We start from the raw sequence: 19,659 nt of genomic DNA, 5'->3' as shown, positions 1-19,659 counted from the left end.
TCCTAACCTATATTTTTCTTCTGAGTTACATTAACATGGAGAACATTTATATGATGGGCAAAAATTTGTGAAAGCACTGGTCAGGGGTGGGTTGTTTTTTTTTTTTTGGCCTTTAGGCTTTAACAACTAATCAGTATTCCTTTTCTAAGGGAAATTCAGGGAGTATCCTGAATTATACATCAGCTGTTCTCCTGGGCAGCATGCACTTTGACTCCATACTATACAGAAAATGAATGGAAAGCATTACACATGAAAGCAGCTGTGGCTTAAACATTTCTAGCTTGGTTAGAAATCAGTTCAGTAAGTTATTTGAAACATCCTAAGTTTTCTTAATTGCTGTACTCATAAATGCCACACAACTGAGCTAAATCTGTAGTTTGTAATTAATATTCAAACCGGACTTGGAAAAAATAAAATTATTTGCTTCTTGTTATATCACAGCTCTGTTAATTTAATAATCAGATAGATTTTGTTACCAGATACAGCATGAAAAGCAAATACATTGCATGAACCAGGAATTCATTAAGTACAAGCTTTGACCTCTACTGGTAAGGAAGTAAAATAGAACCTGTATTTACACAAATATTGAGAGCTGGGAACAGGAAGTCAGCGGCAATCCATGTTTAACTTGTACTTTAATGTGTGTGCATTTTAGAACAGATAGTCTCCAACTGATGCTAATATAACATATCTGCTAAGATAATAAAGTCAAACATAAACTTTTGTTTACCCTTTACCTGATATATTCTGATTTTTTTTTAAAAAAAATAAAGTGGAACTTGAGCTATTATTTTGTCATATTTATCTATCCTCCACACATTTCCATAAAGAATCTCATTTAATTGTGTTTCACTAAACTCATCTGAAAAGTTAGAGCTTATGATATTTACATGTGCTCTCACCAATTACTACGACCCCTCATGATGTGGTGGAGTGGTGCCTATATAAATGTGCAGGAAATGTCATGTATTCCTTGCCCTCACTGATAAGCATATGTTTCTGGTTACTCTGGGGTTTGGCAGCCTCCGGATTTTTCAGTAAGAAGCAGACATCAAAATGTGAGATGTTTCATACAGAATCAGAAAAGAATGGGAGAACCTTCATTGTGTTGTCACTTCTTCTCCTGCAAGAACTGCAAATACAGGTTCAAAGAAGTTTAATTACTACAGCGTCATTGACTTCTGCTAAGACTGATATAAAAAAGTGGGTTTCCCACACACCTTTACTTTGAGAATTAAGTTTCATATTGAATTCCTGATAATTGATACTGTATCACACTTACAATCTTGCTTTCTTCCAGTAATGCACTGCAAAACAAGACTACACATCTACCAGGTATTGGTTCAGTCTCTCATTCTTCCCCAAGGTGAGAAAGATGTAGCAGTGGGGCTCTTGTTTAAAGAGCTGGTGTTTAATGAACAGCATTAAATGTACCAGGAAAGCTGAGGTGAATGCTGGCACACAATGCATGACAAGCAGCAAGCACTAGAGCAGTCCTCTCTTGCTCTCAGGTAAGCTCATTGAGGTATAATGTCAGCTTATCAAAAAGGCTGCCAATTTGGTAGAACAGCATTGCTGGGGATTACAGCCTTTTGCCAGAGCTTTCTGAATACTGAATTCAGACAAGAGAGGCTGCTGAAAGGCTGGTTCTGGATTTGAAACTGTATCAGAAGGCAGCACAGGTAACAAAGGATATGTGATAAAGTTGTAATGGACTGATGAGAAAGTGCTCTGCAGCATTTTTCACTGGCTATCATTTCCCATATAATGAAAACTTCATGTTCAGTTTATTATCCTCTATTTCTGTCAAGCAATGAAAAGACTTAGCAGTTTGTCAGAAAGATATTTAGCAGCCTTATATACAATGGGAGACAACAGAAGAACTGTTTGTAGCCACTCATGGCTATCTGAGAATACCCATTTATTACGGCCTTTACTGACAGAGGCAGGTTTTCTGCAGAGGGCTGCAAGGTACAAAGTGTTACACTCAGCAAAAGTACATTAATAACTGTGAAAACATTTCTGCTGGTTTTGTCAGTGCTAATTGCCTCTTCCTCTATTGTGTTCTGTTTGCAATGATGATGAAGACAGGTGAGAGAGGAAAAATGGTGTTTTCCAGCAGTTTTTGTAACAGCTAAACCAGACTGACCCTTCTCCTCACAACTGAGAGCAGTGGGGTGGCTGCTGTTGGGAGATGGAGGTTTTTTACTCTTCTACAACAGCATGTTGGCAACTCAAAGATACACTAAGAAACTCAGTTAAGGCCACCTGCTTCATGGGTGTTCTGGTTATGGCTGGGATAGAGCTAGTTGCACCCTTTGTAGCTGGTACAGTGCTGTGTTTTAGAGTTAGTATGAGAACAATGTTGAAAACAAACCAGTGTTTTGGATGTTGCTAAGTAGTGTTTACCCTCGGACAAGGATTTCTCAGTTTCTCACACTCTACCAGTGAGGAGGTACACAAGAAGCTGCAAGGAACACGGCTGGGACAGCTGACCTGAACTGGCCAAGGGGATGTTCCACACCACAGAACAGCATATAAACTGAAGTGAGTTATATGGATGGGTACGGTTGCTGTTTGAGGACAGGGTGGGCATTGGATAGTGAGCAATTGTATTGTGCATCACTTGTTTGGTTGGGGTTTTTTCGGAGTTTTATTATTAATTATTAATGTAATATCAGTATTAATTTTTATAATTAGCATTATTATATTGTTTCATTTATTAAACTGCTGTTATCTCAATACATGAGTTTGCACGGTTTTTTCCTTTCCTTGACTCTCCTACTCATCCCATGGCAGAGCAGAGGCAGGGGGAAGTGAGTGAGCAGCTTTGTGGTACTAGCAGCTGGGAATAAACCCTGTCAATGGATTCTTACTTGGAAAGTAAGTTTACTTGTTTGGAGCAAACAAGATAATCATGACCGTTCTCCTGACAACTTGGGTTGAGGGCATTAATTCTTCCACAATTGGTTTCCTAACAATAAGTCAAATAAGGCATCCACTGGACTGCTGAAGGCACACTTACTGTGATAAACCTGTCCCTACATGTAAGTTTTTTCCAGAGTTACAGATAAAAGCAGCAAAATGCTTCAGACACTGTCTGTACTGCTACACTGAGTTGTATCACTAAGGCTATAATTTTCAATATTTTTTTAACTAGATGTGAGCATAATATTGTGTGGTGTTCAAGATTTAGCACTTTAATAGTGCCTACTTGCTAAATTAAATCCTGAAGTATCAGCAGAAAGTAGTTAAATTCTCATCAGCAAGCACCAAACTCAACAGATATCTCAACAATGACATAAGCATGATTCACCACATCAGGGTATTGTTGAGCATTTGAGGCTTTGAAATATTTACAACAATATTCTTTAATGGAGTCAAATATAAGAATACACAAATGGAAACTGACTCTGGGTTTTTGATTGCTTATTTTTAGTGAAGATGCAACATCTTTTCATGTTGCCTTTCCACCTATTTGGCCCATTTTGAAGCATCTGGATTTAGAGAAGTCTTGCTATTGGTTCTGCCAAAAGAAATGTCCATTCATGGCTACTGGCATGGAGGGAAGGATAAGAAATCTCATCATTACTAAAGCATGTCCTGTTAAGTACTCTCATCATTACTAAGTATGCACTGCTAAGTATCAGCATCAAAAATATTATGAAAGAAAATGGATTTTAAAAGAAACATAATGGTTTTCCCAGCTGTCTTCTGCAGACCTGGGAGGCATCAAGGTAACTCTTTCTGGATCTGACAGCAGTGATGGTCCACATGAAGACCAGTAATATACCATGAGACTTGTGACTAAAGAGCACTACTGAGTGTAATATCTCACTGATTCATGGAATTTTTGTCTGATTCCTCACACAGATGGTAGTGTTCTCATTCTATCTAATGTAGCAATACAAAAACAGAACAACAGCATAAGACTTTGTGGAAATTACAAAGAGCCGTATTAACAAGGCAGTTATGAAGTATCTGTGACTTGTAATCCTACATATGACACCACGCTTTGTTGATAACCTTACTTTAGGGTCATCTAAGAAAAAAACTCCTGAGCAATTTTAAGATTTGAGCTATATGACATTCACCTGAGAGCAGATCAGGTAAACTCCATTCCTAGTGCTCTAGAGTCAAAATACAAACATTAGGTGTGTTTAAAAGTTTTGAGCTTGCTTTGCTCTTTTCCTAAGCCTTATCTCACAGCAGAAAATAAGTAATTATAATTCTAAACCTCCCATGCTATTGAACATTATACTGAACATTGATAATTCATTAGCCATGAAAATCTATTATGACTATGCTATTCTGGCACATTCAGCCAGACTCAGGTCTTGAGGATGTCTCTCAAAGTTCCAACAGCAATACAGGTTTATGTAGGCATGAAAGGGATGCCTGATTAAGAAACCATCTGGTGAGCTCAGACTATTTTAACCCATTAACTGAAAATGAAATGCCTTTAGGGCATGCTCTCCTGAAAGAGAATAGCTGATCCCTTCAGCTGTGTGAAATGCAGCAGGCCCAGCTACCACACAAACCAGACCTGTTAGCCAGAAGTTCTGTCCATCAACTCAGAACTACAGCAAACACACAGAAAATGGTAAACCACAGAATTAGTTCTCAAGATGCAGTGACTCACATTATTTTTCAGTATTTCCCTGTAAAATTATCCAAACACCATACTCAAGTCTATGCTAGACAATTCATATCCTCCTTTTAGCAGAAAAATGCCCCAGCTTCCTGGTAGCATAGTCTTACTTGAAAACGACTTAGGCGAATTCAGTGTCATTAAGAACATCAGCTGTAACATTCCCCACCCGACAGTAATTGTTTGTGACTCAGGATTGTTAAGGCAGCTTTCCTGTCCAGCCACCCAGGAGCCACTCCGGGAGTATCACACTCCCACCACCTGAGCTGGGACCGAGGCCCCTCACAGCAGGAGCTCCGCTGACCCCATGGGCTCCCTGCACACCCCACACTCACGCAGTCTGACAAGGTTTCCTTGCCGGCTCCTCGCTGGGTTTCCCACAGTAGAGTTTCAGACGTCTGGATGCGTGCAAGAATTTAATCGCGGCACAGCAACACAACTACCAGCTCGAGCTGGTGCCCGCCAAAAGATTTCCCGAGCTTTTGCCCTCACAGTCTGCACAGACAGTCTGAGGTCTTCCAGCAGAATCATCAGCACCTTCCCTGTCTCTGAGCGTCCCCGCCTGGGCCACACGTCCCCGGGCCCTGTGTTGGGCAAAGGCTCGGCACTCCACAGCCCCCAGCTCCCGCCACACAGAGCTCAGCCCTCACCGCAGCTGCTCACCGAGCTGTCCGCCCTGAATGTGCTCCTCAACACAGAAGCCTGTTGGGCAATTGGGGCGCTTTCACCTTCCGGCCTCAGGATTTAACCTAAACCAGCTGCACCTCAGCCTTCAACACTGCGCTGGGGCAAGTGGAGCCCGACTGTGTGAAGGATTTAAAGCGACCTTCTCAATAAAAGTGAGTTTTCCTGGAAAACGGACTGGAAAAATTACCATTTTAAACAATAAGACGCAGAATGGTTTTGATTTAGAAACAAAAGGGAAAGAATGGGAGAAGACTAAACACAAACGCACATACTCACAGCGCAGCTTTTTAACTCTGGGCGCATCTTCCCCCTCAGCAAACCCGCATGGCCTGAGCCACCCTGTGCACAGCCCCCTGTGCCTTCTCAGGACTCTGACCTCATTAATCCTACAGGCTCCCTCACTTTCCATGCAGCTCAGCTCAAACCCTCTTCCTACCCACTTCCAAAACCTTCCCTTCCCTTCCCTGCGGATGCCCAGCGGCTTGCCGGGAAGTGCCCTCATGCAAGAGACAGCTGATGAAAAAGGAGGCAGTTTTCTCCTTTACTACTGCTCTTTTTTGAGGTAAAATACTGTCAAATACACGTAAAATTGCAGGCAATTTGACAGACTGTGTACTGAGTCTTGTACTTTGAAAACACTGAGCAGGGAGGTGGGCTGATGTAGTTTGCCAGATCCCTCAGACACCTCTTTTGGAGTCAATGATCTGTCAGCCTCTGTGCCTGTGCTCAGTCTGTCAGAGCCCCCTGGACCCGTCATTCTCGGGGGACACTTACTGAAAGTGGTTCAAAGAATGCGTGGTGGGACTGGGTACACCCAGGTTGTGTCTGCAGTAAAGTGGGAATGGCAGGTACTGATCAATGCCGTATTTTTTTTTTTAATACCGAAATACAGATGTCTATCAGTGATGCTGGCCTGTGTAGACCTAATGGAGTCTGTTTCAAACCTGGGTCTGTTTTCTATCTCAGCACTAATAAAACACAAAGGTCATTTAGGTACAGGTAGTGTATTAAATGGAACTCAGCTAGGGTATTGATTTGCTCTATTTTGATTATTGAAACTTTGATCTTCATGTTCTTCAATTTTTTGGATGTAATTTATTCAAAATTTTACATGCTCTGCTTTAAAATCCAGTTACCAGTGAGGTACCAAAACATAATATTTTTGATGCAATTTAAATATAACATGCTAAGAGGATCAGTTCATGAGTTCTAGGCCATAAGCAGGAAATTAAATAAAAGGATTTTTTAAAAAAAACTATTTTTTAAAAAAATAGGAGAAAGCATGCTTGTTTGTTTTTTAATTTTCTTCACTATAATTGTTTCGAATCTAAGAGAGTCAGTGGGGACTTTGGTATCTCTGAAAACCAGGATTCTGAGTAGGTCAGTAATCTCCAGAACAATAATTTTTATATCAAGAAATCCAGTAAAATTTAAAATGTTTACTCTTAACTGATTTTCCAGGACTTTAACTACGCAATCAACAGATAGAGTATGTTTACATATTGGTAGCAGTCAGTGAGTCACTATTTAGTATTTACATTCACTGATGATGTTGATACCAGATTGTGATATCTCTGCAAATTCCATATGGGCTTTTTTTTTTTCACTGTTGGTCTAACAGACAAGTTTATTTCATCTTGTACCTATGATATCTAAAGGATATTTCTATAGATTTTGTTTGAAGGACAAAACTGAATTGTCTGAAGCAAAGCATATGTGGGGAAAATGGTTCCATGACATCTTTTGACAGTATTTCTTTGTAGCAAATGCTGAAATTATTGGAGAGTTTTTCAGAGCAAAGTGTTCCCTACCTGAAATAAGAACTTGTGGCAGGTTGACCTTGGCTGGATGTCAGGTGCTCTATCACTCCCCTCCTCAAATGGACAAGGGAGAGAAAATGCAGCTAAAGGCTCATGGGTTGAGATAAGGATGGGGGGAGATCAATCACCAGTTGCTGTCACACGTAAAACAGACTTGAGTTGGATCTGTTACTGAAAATTTACCCACTGGAAAATCAGTGCTGGATACTCTTGATTGAACTTCCTTGTCGTTCATGTCCCTTAAAATGTATTCCAGGACTGGGTGCTCCATCACCTTCCCAGGTACTGAGGTGAGGCTGACCAGCCTCTAGTTTCCTGTGACCTTCCCTTGAAGGAAGTACCAGGATCTCACTTTCTCTATCATTTATTCCAAATAACTTGAACCAATTACTTGCAAAGAAATCTTGCTGACAGTTACCAAATCCTAAAAATCTCTTTCTGTGGCTTAGCAGACTATTTTCATTTGTTAAGTATTGCTTAAAATACCAGCATCTCCAAAATTCAAAAATGTCTGGGATTATTTGGAGTTGCTCTGAATTGTTTGCATGCATTCTGTCAATTATCTCTGTATTCACCAGTAAGTATAACAAAAGCAGTTCCTTAAATAGAATCATTACTTAGTTAGTAATCATTAGTTATTCAAAGAGCCAAAGCTAATTGCTTTGTATTCTAGTGATCTTTCCTTCCTGTTGTCTGAGGACATGACTTCTGGCCAAGATCCCAGCAATCCTCCCCCAGATGTCTCCTCTCCTCATTGCTTTCCTGTGCCAGGGCCTCCCTTAGATCTGGACCATGCTCTCTGCCACTGCCTGCTGTGTAATCTCTAGGCAGAAAGACTGGAATCACTGGGAGGCAATGAGGAGAAATGCTGATTTCTCTAGTCCAGGTCAGAGAATCTTTCAAGGCACTCTGAAATGGTAAACAGCATTCTGTAGAAGACTCAGACCTAAAGGTATCCTACAGACCCTAGGTGGATTTCATGACTGAAATCATGGGATGCAGAGGCTGTTGTTTCTTTTTTTAAGGTGAGCTTTTCCTGAAAGGCCTAAAATGCAATCACTAATTTGCAAGATCTGGCTCCTCTGCCTTTTCCTGAGTTGCAGAGCAAGGTGACTTTTGCTTTAGGGTAGGGAGTTGTTTTTCAATCTCTACTATTCCCAACTTCTGTTATTAATGTCTACTGCCACTGGTACTGATCCTTTATACTTCCTAAACAGGGTGTGGTAGACACTGTTCTGCCAGGCAGGAAGAAAATTATTTGTGCCTATCCAAAGATGAGGATACTGTGAGAGATAGAGATAGCATTGGAACAGGATCTGCCTTTACTGATTGTTTGGCTGACAAGGGTTTATAGCACAATCTGTGTCTCTCAGGGTACCCTTAACAGCCATTCACCAGCACAAACTGACACATCCTCTGTACCAGTCTGTGCTACAGAAAATTAGATACGGGTTTATGGTTGTTTCATTCACTTTCAGAATCTGTCAGTCTGACTAGCTGCTTTGTCAGTGCCAAAGACAAACCTCAATCAAGAAGCCAACTTCTTGGAGTGCTCTGCTTCTGTCTCCTACTGCATGTGGCTTTTCAGTCTCAGCTGTGTAGGCCTTTGTACAAGCTGAGTAGGTACCACAGAACTGCAGCCGTTTCTCCTGAGAACAACTTTGTGCTCCTGGAAGGTAATTGCTGCATCTTCCTCTGTGTTAACAACTTTGAGGAAGTGCTGGCCATGTTGAGCTTTGGTGCCTTTGAAGATATGGAGGATGGCAGCCATTCTAAACAGCAAAATTTAGGAATGTTTATTGTGTTTCTTTGGGGCTGGTTTATAACAAAAGGTTGGCATCATTAGAGCAGTAAGTAATTTATAAACCCCTGGAATGTATGAAGGCAAGGATGGAAAGAAACTGATTTGGTGTGCACTGACCCCTCTGAAAAGCATTTCCTCTGAGGAATATGTAATACTGTGCACTTTCTTCACCTCTGTGAAAAGAAACTCCTAAAACTGTAGGTATAGGAAGTCTGATATGACAAACAAGGAGATAATTTAGATAGAATATCCTTGCATTAAGCATAGCAAGTTCATAAAATATAAAAGGGCAAGATGTATTTATATGCTTCTGGTCTATTTGCTGCTAGATAAATAGGTAATTAAAATATGACTAGTGACTCTTCAGATTCACTTTAGCTTGTGTTTTTGGGGGTCTCCATTTCTGCTTGAGCGGCTTGCACAGGACTCTCTTCCCAAGCAGCCTATGATAGGGTTATCACTCCATGTTGTGGTATTTCATATGAAAATGCTGCCTTCAGAAATTCAAAGTGGAAATGTGTGCATGATCTCCCTAATACCTAATCAGAGAAATCTATTTGAACAGAAGTTAAAAGATTTGGTAAATGGTATAATAGCATATAATAGATAAGTGGTGTAGGAGAAAAACTGACTTTTGTCTGTCCATGGGCAAAAGTCTCTGGGCTTCCCTCAGTGTGTGACCGGAAATCCGCTATATCATACAGAGAATCCGTGTGCCTTGGCAGTTCTGCAGTTTAAACTTGATTGCCCACCCAGAACTCCCCATTGTAATACTCAGGGAGACTTGGCTGCTTCTGCATGCACTCCACTGTCCCTTAATTGATTAATATTGCTTCATTTATAAAGTTCCACCGGCAAGAGGTGACATTTGTATGGTTGCATTTGGATGGTGTTTGATATATTGCTGAGTACAGAATGGCTGTCAGATTTGACAGCACAGTAACAGCACTGCCCATATTTTATATGCAATTGTGCAAAGTGATTTGAGCATTTCTGAGTTTGAAAGCCGAAAAATTCTTCTTTGATCTGCACACAAATTAATTATTTAGAAAAAAAGGTTCACAGGTTTTCCCTTTTGGCTTTGTGTAGAACAGGAAAAAATTGGACCTGACATACATAGGCAAAATCTACTGCTCTATAGGAATTGTTCCCTGGATTTCCACAGGTGCCACACAATAACATTTATCTATTTGTAAAAATACATCTATTCATATTGATATTTATATTTGTTGACATCAGACCTGCACAAACATGACTGGTACAGTCCCGATAAGTAGTAAGCAAGAAGGTTTGTGTGTGCTATTGGCAGGAGCAGGTGTGTCTAGTGATAGGTACTTGGATTTTTCTGAATGCCTGCTTTTACATGAGTAAGGAAGTTATTTGTAGAAATCTCAGCATGAGATTGCATCTTGTAATTTAAAAGCATCCACTGTTTATCACGTGGAAAAGGAAATAAATAGCTGTGAGGGAGAGCAAATAAATTCTTTTTTCTTTTTGCTTTAATTATTTTTAAGGAAAGCAAATACACAATTTTAGTGAAAGGCTTTATTTCCCTTTTTTTTTTGTAAGTTTTTTTTTTCATATTTAGTGTGATCTTTAATTACAATTTTACCAAAAGCCATCTTAATATTCTCATGTTTCTTTATCTGGCATTTTTAAAAGAAAACTTAAGAGCAATAAGTCAAATCGTGGTTTACATCCAAATTCAAGTTTTGAAGTCACTCTCTCTTTGCTGTTGGACTTTTGGACCCAGACACAACTTCCAAAGGAGGATGCAGCTTCTCAAGTCTGAGGCAGCCTGGAGTGCCTGGGTCTGGGGCACTTTGTCTTCTGGCCTGCCCAGAGCCGTGGAATCATTGGTGAGCTGTGCCTCCAAATGAAACAGCTGTGGGAGGAGGTCCATAAGCTGTGAAGAATCTGAAAGGATGAGGAAGCCATCAAATGGCAATTCTCTGAGACCCCAGTACTGCCAGGGCAAGGGCGATCTGAGAAGTATCAAGCATGTCTGAAGGGTAGTGAAGCAGTGATGAAGTCTTTGGGGATGGATATTGAGAGACCACCAACTTTTTCACCATTCTTCACAGAAGTAAAAGTGAACGCTGTTTATTTCTATCTTTAGCACACTTATACAGGGTTTTACAGGGTCCATGGGCTAAGCAAACTACCATTGGCTAATGCACACAGGTTTACATTTTTTCTCCTGTACACAAGGATATTGTTTTGCTTTACTCTCTCTTCTGCAGGAAGGTTTCAAGGACTTTAGCCTTTAATATCATGACTTATTTCAAAGACTGGTTTGTGCAGACAGGCCTTTACTAATATATAAAATACAGCAACAGATGGAGGTGGTGTTAAGCTTGGTTCTGTCACTGAAGGAAGAGTCTGAGGAGGACTCGGATCCCTCAGGTTGTTTCCTGTTCTGAGGAATCAGCATTCCTGGGTGCTGCTCTGGAAGTCCTGGACACTGATGAACGCAGTCTGGGGAATGAGCACAGGTTAAAAATCTTAGAGTAGTTACAGAGCTGTCACCTCACTGGCGTCGTGAAAGCGTGGTGGGATATGTCACATGGTTGGAGTGCACCAGAGGAGGGACCCACCAAGACAAAATCCAGCGGTTGATGCACACAATTTTGTCTAACAAATCCAATACCTTCTCAAACTAAATATAATCCAGTGTGATTTCCCACTGCTGTAAAAGGAGAACTAAGGTTATAGCAAAGATGAGACAATGGTGGTCATAAAGGAGGAGTAGGAAGTATAAGAAACAAAAGTTCCAAATTTGCCAAAGGTAAGAGAAAGACCTTACTTAAAAAACTTTTTCCTCTGTTCACATCTTGGATTATTTTTATTTTTGAAATGTTTAGCAAACATCTTTAAAATGCTGTAGTGAATGAGACAAGTAATTTTAAAAAGTAATGAAAAATCTTCCAACCATACAGAAAAAAACCCAGTAAATAACAAGCCAAAATTATATGACACAACAAATACAACATGCTGAGGCTAGAATGCCAATAAACAATAAGAAAATACTTCAGAATATAAGTGTAAAATGTGTACTTTGATATCTGCTAAATGCTAAAAAGATACACAGGAGCGGGATGCCTATTTCACTACCAACATCTGATTGAATTTGAAATAAATATCTTTATATATTTTTATAATAAAATAATCATGTTATATTTATTGAGGACCTGCCTGTTATTAAATTAAGGGGTTGTTATATGACTGCATGAAGCATGTCAGCTAGAAATACTGCTTGGGGTTTTTTTTAAATATGCTAGTAGTCTTATGGGTGAGTAATTTCTATTTGACCTTTCAAGAGCTTAAGAACAACACTAGATATCTGGAGCTGATATTGAGACAGGGTTTTAACCTCTTCTTCATGTGTTTATTTCTATTGATTTAACATATAGTAAACATTCAGTAATCTTGGAATCCAGTGTGATAAGATTCTTTAATTTTCCATCACCAGCCAGGCCATCTAGCCCACAAAGTCTGATTTAATGTACAGAAAAAAAAAATAAAAAGGAAAATAAAAGAACAGGATTTGTTTTCATAGTGATAAAGTTTTATGGGCAAACCCTTACTGTGTGTAGAGTTTGAGTAAGCACATTCTATATGGCACACTTTTGTGGAAAAAGGGCCATATTTTTCCACACTTTTGTGGAAAAAGGGCTCTCCCCTGACGAGCAGGGATCAGGTCCAGTACAGCATATCAACAAATAACCTGCTCATTTATCAGAGCTGGGAATGAAGGGGGAGGCATTCACAGCAAAGAACTCCCAAACTCAGGTTAGTGAGCAGTCTTACTGCACCTAGAAGACAGATCAAATATGGGTGTTAACACTTTTCTCAATCTGTTGCATGTGCATAGAATAAATGAGGGACGTTTAGTTTGAATCTTGCAAGATACTTTGCATTTTTAGCATGTTTTGAGAAGGTAGTTTACAGAATCTGGAAAATGCAGACTGTAGATATCTGCCAGCTAAATTTGTACTATTGCCTATAGACTGGAAACCATTTTGATGCTAACTTCAGCTCAGCTAAACAAGATTTTAACTCCAAATAATAGAAGTAACAATATTCTGCAATGCCTGTTTGTTGTTTAATAGAGTCAGTAATCCATATCATATCTTATTCTCTATGTGATAGAAATTAAGGAATAATTAAAAGAATGCAAGAACAGGCAGAAAAGATAATTTTCTCCAGTCACTATAACTACCCCAATAGATGAGAAGAATGACTATTCATAGTGTCAAGCAATACCAGGCAATCTGTTCTGGGCATGGAATAACTCTGTTGGTTTTTTTTACTGATGGGAACATTTGTCATTTGCAATTGCCAGACTGTACATATGTTGGCATTAGATAAATTCTCAGTATGCTTCTTGAATATTTTCTGCCTACCAAATGATTTGTGGCTGAAAACAAATCTGAGGAACTGCTGTCTTCTCTAATAAGCTAATCAGACAGCTCTGTTCCCTCTTCAGACTGTGGGAGTGCAAACCCATGTCTCTTATGGTTCACTAGGGTGCACTGATCACTATTAAACTACCTCCTAGTCTGTGCAGAAATGCTCCTTTTTACAGCCTTACTGATGCTGTGACACAGTGCAGCAAGATTCATGGAAGGGAAATAAAGCAAATGAGAAGGATCACGGCTCTCCAGCTTCTTGGGATAAGGCATACATCTGGGAGGTTGGAATATATCTCTGTTGGGCCCTGCAAAAACTCTAGCTCAGTGATTTTATGTTATGCTGTCATTTAAACTCAGAAGTAATTCTGGAATTACCTGTGTTACACTGTCCAACAGTATTATTATGATTTCACATGTACTTGGGTGCAGTTTAAAAAGGATTAAGTTGTCTGTCCTAGTGGATTTAGTGTAGCACCAAACTAGGGAGGTTCATTAGCAGGGTTCAAGGGAGGTTCACGGCTGCAATGCTGCGTTCATTACAGACCTTTGCAAAACCAGAAGTACTAAATGTTTATAGATCTCAATGCTGAAGTCCTGACCCCAACCACTTGAAAGATGTGTTTACAGACTTTTTTTTTTTTTTTTTACAATGAACTAATCTAAATGGAGACAGTGTTTATTTCTATATGCCTTTTTCCCCCAAATCTGAACCTCAGAAAACTGAAATTTACAGTGAAGGTTACATTTTAAGAAATGGCTTGTGTAATAAGATCACTGCAGTTCTATGTCATGGCAGATTTTACTGGCTGACAAAAAGAAAGGGAGAACTGATTCCATATAATTGTGTGTAATACATTGTTTTGTACCGTGTTATTCCAATAGTCCTGGTATCTGTGACTTCCAGCTGTTACATGCCAGGGAAAGCAAAACATGCAAAAGTGTGGTAGAAAACTGTCTTTGTGTCATTTTCTTTCCATCTTCATTCAACATCAGCTGTGTGGCTGCCTTCTGTAGTGACTATCTGAGCCAGTTTTTTGTGCTCACATTGCTTCTAATTTTCTCATGGGATAACTTCATTGGCTGGAAGTAGAGATCCTGCCCTTTGGAATTGTTATTGTGTTGCTGTCATGATTCCAGGGAGCAAACTGTGCTTGCTTCCCTCTGGGAGTAGAAGTTCTTTCCTGTTTTGGAGCAAAATCAGTCTCACCTTTAACCACTATGGTAGCATCACAAGATTTTCACAACGAGGATTATTAGCTTTTAAAGTTTGATGGCTCTTTTTTTTTTTTTTTTTTCCTTGAGATGTATTTGCCTCTATATTTCTGTCTGCTGTGTCAGGTAGAAGGAGAAGTTTAAAGTCTTCCAGTCATCATTATCCTTCCATAAATCTAGGGCAAAAATGCACTGGATTGACTTAAATACTGCAGTTTAAAGAAAACAAATTAGATCATGAATTCTCAGTGAACACCAAAGAGGTGTCTCATGACACTAAATCAGTACATGGGGAAATGTCTGCAAAGCTTAATTTTGGATCAGTAATAGGATATATTTGAACCCATTCTGTTATCAGTAATTTCAAAGACCTCTACATAAACCAGCTTTCCCTCCTGGTAGTACCCATGAGTAACTTCCTGAGACAGACTGGTTGCTGGGGATTGCAACAGGCTCCCAGCAGTTCTGTCTGTGGCTGTAAGGACTGAGAACAATACCAGGAGAGAAAGTTGGTTAATAAGTTACAGTGCCCTCAGGTAGGTTTATTGTGAGTGACCTGGATCATGGTGTGTGCTTTACAATGAAGTAGTTCGCAGTGTCTTGTTTGGAGTGCCCACTTTGAAGTGTGTTAGAATATATGCAGTGAAAATCCAATGGGAAACCAGCAGCTCATGGAGAAGAGCACATTAATGCAGAAAAGTAAATAGCAAACTTTCAGAGGTCACAGACTGGTCTATTGCTTTTTTTTTTTTTCTGTATTCTGGAATTTGGACAGCACAGTTGGCTGACAGAGGATCTAATTAGAGGTCACACAGGGCATGAGACTGGCAACTGTCACCCTTCTGTGGGAACAAGGTGGGGTCTGTATTCTTTGGGCTTGCCCAGGAATAAAGGGAGCAAACACGATAATGAAGAGAGACTGGTATTACTGTTCGCAGGCTTCATGTCCTTTCCCTCTTTCCTTGGTTAACCAATTCCTACTAGGGAAAGGTCTTTCTTATTATTTTCCATTTCCCGTGCAATGTCTTTATTTTTTCAGCCCTGCTATATGTTGTCAGTGAATTTTGACAGAATACTACTGCTTGATGTTTATTCAAATAGTTTAATCTTTGGAACACAGTATAAAGGCTGTCTGCTGCTTGCAAATTCACACAAGGCTGGGGTGGCAAATGGTGTTTAGTTTTGCTGCAGCAGAAAATGGAGAAGTGACTCATCCATGATTGCAAAGTTTGTTGGCTGTTCTGCTTGAGAGAGAGAGAGCTCTGTACTAAACTGTCTCTAAAAATGGTTCCTAGCAGAGGAATTTCCCTTTTCTTCAGAAAAATGGAGGTATTCGATCAGAGACACTTAGAATAAACTTTTCAAGTCCTCCCACTTCCAACTACCCAGCTTCATCCCCAGATGGCTGGCATAGCCAGTCCTCTGCTGTGACAGAGATTTCTGTCTATTGGTGATGCTTTTGGTATTTGTCTTCTTCCAGTCAACCTTTTTGTCCATCTTCATTCACTCCGTGTGCTCATTTTCTTCATTATTGACAGAAATGTACAAAGCAAAGTAGGTAGCTGCCAGCAGTCCTGAATAAAGGGAGCATTAGGTGCATTAGGTGACACTGCTGCTTCACCTGTGTTCTTGGAGACTGGGTGCCAAGCTGAGGACAACTTCCTTCTTCTTTGTTTTACAGTTTACAAGTAAGATTTTAATTTTAGTAATTCAGTGCATTTGCCAACATCAGCTGTTCTTTGAAAATCATGTTCCTAGGCGATGCAATATAAAACAGATTAGCATAAAATAAGTGATAAATCGTAGGGTTTAATGTATAAATTACAATACTGTATAAATTACTGTGTTTTACCTGCCCTTTTCCCATCATTCAGCTACCGCAGCTTAACCAATTCAATTTATCCTGCCATCTAGCATCTGTACTTTGCCAACGGCGTGGGGGTGAGAAGTGAGAGAGCACAATGGAGAAGTCGTGACTGAAAAGCTGCGTGTGGAGCGGTCCCTGTCGCAGAGGGAGCTGGAAGCGGCTGCTGCAGCAGAGCCGGTGCCGCAGTGAGTCAGGGAGCCGAGCACAGCCCGGCCCGGTGAATCACCCTGGGGATGGGCTACGCCTGGAGATCGCTGCACTCAGCGCTGCCGCTGAGGGACTTCGAGTTCCTATTCAGCAGAACTGGAAGCCCCAGCTCCCGTCCCTACCTGCACAGCGGGTCCTCTCCGTTTGCCGAGAGAAATCAGGGTTGGCTGCAGGAGAGCTCGGACTGGGAGTCTGGGAGGGTCTCTGCAGCAGCGAGTCTGAAGAGCTGCAGATCTCCCCTTCTGCTATGCGGAGACAGATGGAACTGATTGCTCAAGCATCTTTGGCCTGGGATGATCTTTAAACATCACAAATAACATGTTTTCTCTCTGAGTAGTAAATCCATGCCCCAGTATAGTGAAAAAAAAACCGAACAAAAAACAAAACAAAACATAAAATCCTGATTGAGTTACATCTTCTGGAGCATTATGTTCTTCAGTCAGGCTAATTTACTGCATATGAGTGTACATTTTCATATTATTGCCAGGAATGTTTTGTATGGTTGCTTAAATAGCTTCTACACTTCATACCAGGTCTAACTGTGCTTCAGTGGTGGGTAAATAATAACTTTGGAATTCTTGCTGATAGTTACCCTGACATGCCAAAGTGACAGTAGTGGATGTAATATTATTGAACAAATTCTGGACATATGGATTAATATATGTAAATGGGTCTTGTTGAACACCTCTGCAGGAATATGTGTGCATATACATATACATACACACTTTCAAAGGAAAAAAAAAAGGCAATTAAGAAGCTAATCTAAAAACAAGTATGATTTCCCAGGTATTAGGCTTATTTATTGACCCCACCCAATGCTGAGACATGGTAAACAAAAAGCTTCATTGCAGCTGTGTGCATCCAGCTGTGGAAGCACAGAACTTCAGCTGCAATGCATGAATGTGACTTTTTCTGTATTGTACTGTTGAGAAATTATTTCCGTGCTGAAAAACAGAACTCTCTGTTGGTTTGTATCAGATCAAATTAGATCTGATACAAGAACTATTATAAAATGTTTTTCTGAAGATTGTGACATAAAATCATAGTTCTCCCACATCCTTTTTGTTGGCTTACTAGTTTGCTTTCGTTCTCTTTCAGAGAATTTTTAAGGCTGAGACCTTAGCACCTCTTCTCCAAGCATTTGAACAAATTCAGAGCAGTGTTGGTAATCAGTCACTTTAGGATGGCTTTGAGTATTTTCACAGGTTTGGTTCCAGTAATTTCTCTCATCATTCTGTGACAGAGAAAAATTAAACATAAGGTAGTAAAAGGGGTGTTAATCTCCACTGGATTCTGTTCTTGGAAATGGAGGGGACTAAGAAGCAGAAATGTATGTTTGGTATTTAAGCAATGCTGTGGAACTACTCCTGGGTATTGCAGCACTATTGTGAGGCTACATCCCCAGCAAGACATCAGTTATTCCCAGTGTTCGGCTTTGTAAAGCTATGTTGTCATTACATATATAGGAGATACAGGATAAAGCATTGAAACTCTAAGGATCTCAGGAAAAAACTTCAGCTGATGGTCTGTAGATATGGCAGTTGCTGAAAATAAATAAGGCAGTTGAAGCACTGGATTTTAAAATCTGGATGCAAAATCTGTGGAAATACGAGCAGAAAAAAAAAAGGAGCCTCTTTTATTTTCAATGAATGCTAACTCATAGATAATTTGTTTTGCCCTAACCACTGGTTACAAGTTTCTCTGTCATAATGGGGAATCTGTTCCAGTGCCCAACTACCCTCTGGATTTTCCTAATGTCCATCCAATCCGAATGTACCTTGACACAGCTTCATACCATTATGTATTATCAGGAGTTGTAGTTATGTTCAATAGGATTATTCATTAGTTTTTTGCATCACTTGCCATCTATTTGCAGAAATAGAAGAATTGTTTACAAATATTGTGGTTCAGGGCCTGAGTCCATCTGAACAGGGGAATTTAAAGAAAAAAAGGTATTCAATGTAGTTTCTGTATGAAAAAGCATTATAAATTAATTACTCAGTATCTATCAATTTATGTGGGGTCTGAATCAGATGCAGATCTCTCTCTTTACATTCTCTCTGTGAACCTTTTTCACAGGCATAAGCTACCAGTAGTGTGCCATTACAGTGAGTTTCAATATTTTCTGTCTCTTTCTCTCAGCCTCCTGGCGTGGTCAGAGGGTTACTTTTATCCACTGCTGTCCACTGGAACATAAACATGGCACCTTAGGCAAAGCATTCTATTTCTATGCGAAAATTAAAGAGCAAAAATATCTACACAGTGGCCTCAGCTTTTGTTGATGACACAGATCTTTTCCCTTGATCCCTTTCCCTAATGAGAAGTAATGTTGCCATCTGCTGGCAGAGGACGAGGACAGGCTACGTCTGGAGCTCTCTTCATAAAGCTGATGTGTTCCCTTGATGAGTTACAAATCCTTTCTTCCCCCCCTGTGTTTGATTCATTGATCTTGGCCATATCTTTACCACACCGATGCAATTATTTCTGTGTGAGGTCCATTATTTATGAAGGTTTGAATCAGAAAACCATCTACATAGAAAGTTTTCCTTTCAAGTATCCATTTGCCTTGTCTTAATAAAGGAGTTTAATAAAACATTTATGGTGTGATCCTCATTATGATTTAATTATTCGGTGAAACAGTGTTAATGCAATTTTTTTCCTATGAAACAGGGAATAATTTTTTACTTTTTCTGTAAACCAGGAAGTCCTTTTCACTGCCACCTTCATAATAAAAAAAAATTAAATTCCTCTAATCTCAGTCAGAGGTCTCAACAGTAGAGCCAACAGGAGGAGACATCTGATCCCTCAGATCCTGCTCATCTGTCTTTCAATGCAAGGTCATGAATAAATGTCATAAAATACTGTCTAGGAGTGTTGGGACTATGATGCTACTTTTCAAGGATGGGGATACCAGAACAAGATGCAGTGCCAGTTGACACATTCTTCTTTGCTCTAGAAATGTGTACTCCTTAGATACCCCTGACCTGGGACATTGG

At 39.9% G+C, this 19,659-nt stretch overlaps 1 protein-coding gene and 1 long non-coding RNA gene across 2 annotated transcripts in view; one reads left to right on the top strand and one right to left on the bottom strand.

Moving 5' to 3' along the window:
- MUC6 (mucin 6, oligomeric mucus/gel-forming) overlaps window positions 1-5,041 on the bottom strand; it is a gene marked incomplete at its 5' end in the record, with an annotated part of 48,273 nt that extends 43,232 nt beyond the window's left edge. Inside the window, one exon of the mRNA XM_033514973.1 lies at window positions 4,987-5,041. Within this exon, the coding sequence (XP_033370864.1) occupies window positions 4,987-5,041 (55 nt within the window). The remainder of the gene's footprint in view (window positions 1-4,986) is intronic.
- Window positions 5,042-5,234: 193 nt separating this feature from the next.
- On the top strand, window positions 5,235-19,256 carry LOC117244612. The gene is made up of 2 exons (XR_004498055.1): window positions 5,235-5,490; window positions 16,504-19,256. It is a non-coding gene; the product is annotated as an uncharacterized LOC117244612 (long non-coding RNA).
- The last annotated feature ends 403 nt before the right edge of the window (window positions 19,257-19,659 follow it).

This window comes from Parus major, chromosome 5 (genome assembly GCF_001522545.3).
Source record: "Parus major isolate Abel chromosome 5, Parus_major1.1, whole genome shotgun sequence".
NCBI classification, from domain to species: Eukaryota; Metazoa; Chordata; class Aves; order Passeriformes; family Paridae; genus Parus; species Parus major.
This window is presented reverse-complemented; position numbering and strand designations above follow the sequence as displayed.